Genomic DNA, 4,510 nt, shown 5'->3' with positions numbered 1-4,510 from the left:
CCGGGGGGGAAAGAGATGGTCCCCCGACGCGGGGCGGACGCGGGCTAATGTTTTCCACCCCTATAAGGGGGGGTTTATACATATAGCTACTGATATGATATATTATAAAACCGAGATTTTTCTTTTATAATTAACGATCGATTCTGAGGATGCTTACGCTGACTCGTGTGTGTGTGTGTTTATACGCTTACGTACTCGGTACGATATTCGTGCGCGTCATTTTCTTTGGACGCCGTGTTCATGCCCACAGTAGACAAAGGAGGTGATCCGGACTCGTAGGAGCTATTAGTCGACCGAGAGCACTCCATTGTTCGGAGGTGCCATTTGATTTATTGTGTGTGTGTGTATATATATATATATGTTTTGGGCATGACGGGGTCCTGTCCCATCCCTATGTCTAGCACTCTAGTAGAGGATTGTAGATACATATGTGTGGGTAGTATGGTCTCACGGTTTCTCCTCGTATGTATATACATTATTTTGTTTTTGATAGCCGAGGGGCTTATGTATATAAAGTGAATATGTTTCAAGTGAAAAAAATGGTTTTCCTATGATTTGAGTATAAGATCAATGAATGAATGTATGATGTGTATGATGGGTAATGGTATGAGCGGTGCTCGGTGGTTAGCCCCGGGTACCCGTCATGGCCCGTAGTCGGGTCGTGACACTACCCATGTCTAAACATTGAGATTATCAATACCATGATCAGCATCACATACATGCGATGCCCAAAAAAATTTAGATTCAGTCGTTATTAGAAAGAGAGGTATGCATCTATCGACTAACATACTAATTCATATATTGTTGCCTCTTTATATAACATAACTGTTATTTACCATGCACAAGTAGAAATAAGTTACAAGTCAATTTACAAAATGACATTTATTGCCAAAAGATTACGTACATTTAAAGAAAGTTCCGAACTGTAAATTTTGTGGAGCAAAAAAGTTTCAATATGAATCGGCAAGTTTTTTTTTTTGTGATAATGGATCAATTAAACTAACTTCCTGTGAAATGCCTGCTGAGTTACAAAATTTGTTTTTAGAAAACACAAAAGAATCTCAACATTTTCATGCTACTGTATAGCCTACAATAATATGTTTGCATTTACTTCACTTGGAGTACATTATGATAGAAAATTAGCAAAGAGAGACCATGGCATCTATACGTTTAAAGTTCAAGGAAAAATGTATCACTTCATTGATGATTTGATACATTTAGGAGAAAAAGCGAAAAATTTACAATTATATTTCTATGATAAAGAAAAAGAGCTAACAAATCGAATGGCATTATCAGATAAACTCAATGAAATAGTTGTCAAGAAACTCATGGACATACTAAAAGTTAATCCTTATTCTACCTTTCTAAGATCATTAACAAGCATTCCTAATTTGTCTGAATTTTACTTTGCACTTAACTCAAGTTCCAGTTTAGACCAAAGAACATACAACTTACCAAATCGCGTCGAAGTTGGGGGCAACTGAGATAGAAGATCGAGTAAATGACAAAATCTCCACGCCGCATATTCGAATTTACACTCATAGTAACAAAAGTCAAGTGGTAAATTACTATTACGGGTGTTACGACGCATTGTAATATCCATTGTTGTTTCCTCATGGTCAGAATGGATGGCATTGTGGTATTAAAAAAAAAACATTTAGTTTTTGTAATAAGAAAATTTACTGTGAATATGAGAAACAACCAAGCATAATGAACATGACTTCTTTGAAGGACTCCTTGACATGGAATCTGAAGTTTTATCAAAAGGAAGGAAGAAAAGAGAGACTGTTTCGTGTTGTGAATATTACTGTTATAAACTTCAAATAAGAGATAATGAACCAAATGACACTTTACATTCTGGAAGGGTGTTTCAACAATATAGTGTTGATTAATATATAAAAATTGAGACATAAAGATTAGATTTTATTTCATTTAATCAAGATCTATTTAGAGTTGAAGCACTACAAGGACTCATTGATCTATTAAGGCAAGGAGAAAGAGATGCTTCAAATATTGTTGTTAGTTTTATAGGAGATCCAAGAGATATGCGTAGAAGATACATGGATGCCATTGCATTAGTACAACATTTTGGAAATCCCGACATATTTTTAACGATGACTTGCAATCCTTCTTGGCCTGAAATAAAAGAACATTTACTGCCAACGGATGAGGTCCAAAACAGACCTGATTTAGTTAGCAGAGTATTCAGAGCTAAAGTAGAGGAATTTAAAGCAGATATTCAAAAAAAAAAAGGAATATATTTGGAAAGGTCACAGCTTTTATGTATACGATTCAGTTTCAGAAATGGGGTCTTCCACATGCTCATTTTCTAATTATACTTATGGATCGATATAAATTACTAACTCCAGAAGCTTATGACAAAATTGTTTGCGCCGAATTGCCTGATCCTATTGCTATACGAACTTGCGACTAAACACATGATTCATGGTCCTTGTGGCTATTCAAATCCTTCAAATTCTTGCATGCAAAAACAAGGAAAATGTAAGTTTAAATATCCAAAAGAACTTTCAGAACAAACAACAAAAGGACAAAATTCATATACTCTTTACGGAAGACGAAAAATAGTACCAGTTAAAGTTGGCGGACATCATATTGATAACTTTTGGGTTGTCCCGTACAATCGATTTTTACTGAAGAAATTCAATTTCCATATCAATGGTAAAATATGTTCTGACATTAAAGTAGTCAAATATATTTACAAATATATCTGTAAAGACATGACAAAATTGCATTTTGTGTACATAACAATGATACAAATGTAGAAATAGATGAAATTAGGGAATACCAATCTGCTAGATGGGTCTCCCCACCATAGGCTATATGGCGTTTGTTTGCTTTTCCCATAAGTGAAATGACTCCAACTGTTTGCCAACTTCAGTTGTATCTTGATGGACAACAATTTGTTTCTTTCAAAAATAACCAACGTGTGGAACAAATAGTAAACAATCCAATGATAAAGAAAATGATGTTAACTGAATTTTTCCTAATGAACAGAACTAATGAGGATGCTATGAATCTCAATTTACTATATAAAGAGTTCCCAAAGTATTTTGTATGGTCACCAACATACAAAATGTGGTCACGACGAAAACAACGTACTGCTATTGGATGCATTGTCACATGTCATCCATCCGAAAGAAAAATATATTATCTTAGGTTACTTCTAATGAATGTAAGAGGACCTAAATCATACGAAGAGCTTCGTACAGTGAATGGCAGATGCTACACTACATTTAGGGAAGCCGTAGAAAAAAGAGGCTTATTACATTCGGATAACAATTTAATTGAATGTATGTCTGAAGCTGTAACCTATCAAATGCCTTATAGTTTAAGAGGGTTATTTGCAACATTGTTAGTTTACTGCAATCCTTCTAATCCAAAAGAACTTTGGGAAAAATTTGAAGACTTTATGTCAGAAGATTTCAGAACAATTCCAAATGCAGGAAAAAAAGTTATTCAATGTTTAGTTTTGACTCACATCAATGAAATTCTACTTTCAATACATAAATGAATTCAAATTTATATCTCAAAATATTACATCTTATAGAACAACCAATGAGGCAAAAGATGTTCATTTTGAAAGAAATATAGTAGTAAGTGAAGAAGATGTACTACTACAAAGGAAACTAAATACTAAACAAAAAAAGGCATATCACATAATTCTTGATAGAGTCTATTCTAATAAGCCAGAGGCCTTTTTCATTGACGGGCTAGGTGGAACTGGAAAAACTTTCTTATATCGAGCTTTGTTGGCTGCTGTAAGAAGGAAAGGATTTATAAGTTTGGCAACTGCAAGTTCTGGTGTTGCAGCTTCAATTCTTCTCGGGGGACGAACAACTCATTCACGTTTCAAAATTCCTGTTGACATTGATGAGAATTTTACCTGCAATATTAGTAAACAAAGTTCATTAGCAACTCTAATTCGAGATTCAAAGTTAATTGTTTGGGATGAAGTCTCAATGTCAAAAAAGAAAACGATAGAAGCTTTTGATAAACTTTTAAAAGATCTCATGAGTACAAACATACTCTTTGGTGGGAAAGTAGTAGTTTTTGGGGGAGACTTTAGACAAACACTTCCCGCTATTCGTAGTGGAAAAAAAGAAGACTTTATTAGCGAAAGTTTATTATACTCTCATATTTGGAGTCATCTGGAAAAAAATATGTTTATCTGAAAACATGCGTGCAAAAACGATCCAAAGATTTTGTGAATATTTAATGAGAATTGGAAATGGACAAGAAAAAACTAATAACTGTAACAGAATTGAAGTTCCACAAAATTTTATCATTCCTTTTACTAATGAAACAGAGTCTTTGAATCTTTTATTTAATGTTACTTATCCGGATTTACATACATTCTTTTCTAACCCGTCTTCTATAACATCCCGTGTTATTTTGACTACGAAAAATGATTTTGTTGATGAAATAAATGACATGCTTATAAATCGATTTCCTGATGATGCTCAAGTGTATACGGCCATTGACTAAACTA

At 34.0% G+C, this 4,510-nt stretch overlaps 1 protein-coding gene across 1 annotated transcript; it reads left to right on the top strand.

The window, feature by feature from the left end:
* Positions 1–2,872: 2,872 nt before the first annotated feature.
* Positions 2,873–4,193, top strand: LOC132031616 (uncharacterized). Its single transcript, XM_059421583.1, has 2 exons — positions 2,873–3,432; positions 3,569–4,193. Exons 1-2 carry the CDS (start codon positions 2,873–2,875, stop codon positions 4,191–4,193), a joined length of 1,185 nt encoding a protein of 394 aa, XP_059277566.1.
* The last annotated feature ends 317 nt before the right edge of the window (positions 4,194–4,510 follow it).

This window comes from Lycium ferocissimum, chromosome 9, assembly GCF_029784015.1.
Source record: "Lycium ferocissimum isolate CSIRO_LF1 chromosome 9, AGI_CSIRO_Lferr_CH_V1, whole genome shotgun sequence".
In the NCBI taxonomy this organism is placed as follows: domain Eukaryota; kingdom Viridiplantae; phylum Streptophyta; class Magnoliopsida; order Solanales; family Solanaceae; genus Lycium; species Lycium ferocissimum.
Note: the sequence above shows the minus strand (reverse complement) of the source record. Positions and strands in the feature narration are given on the sequence as shown.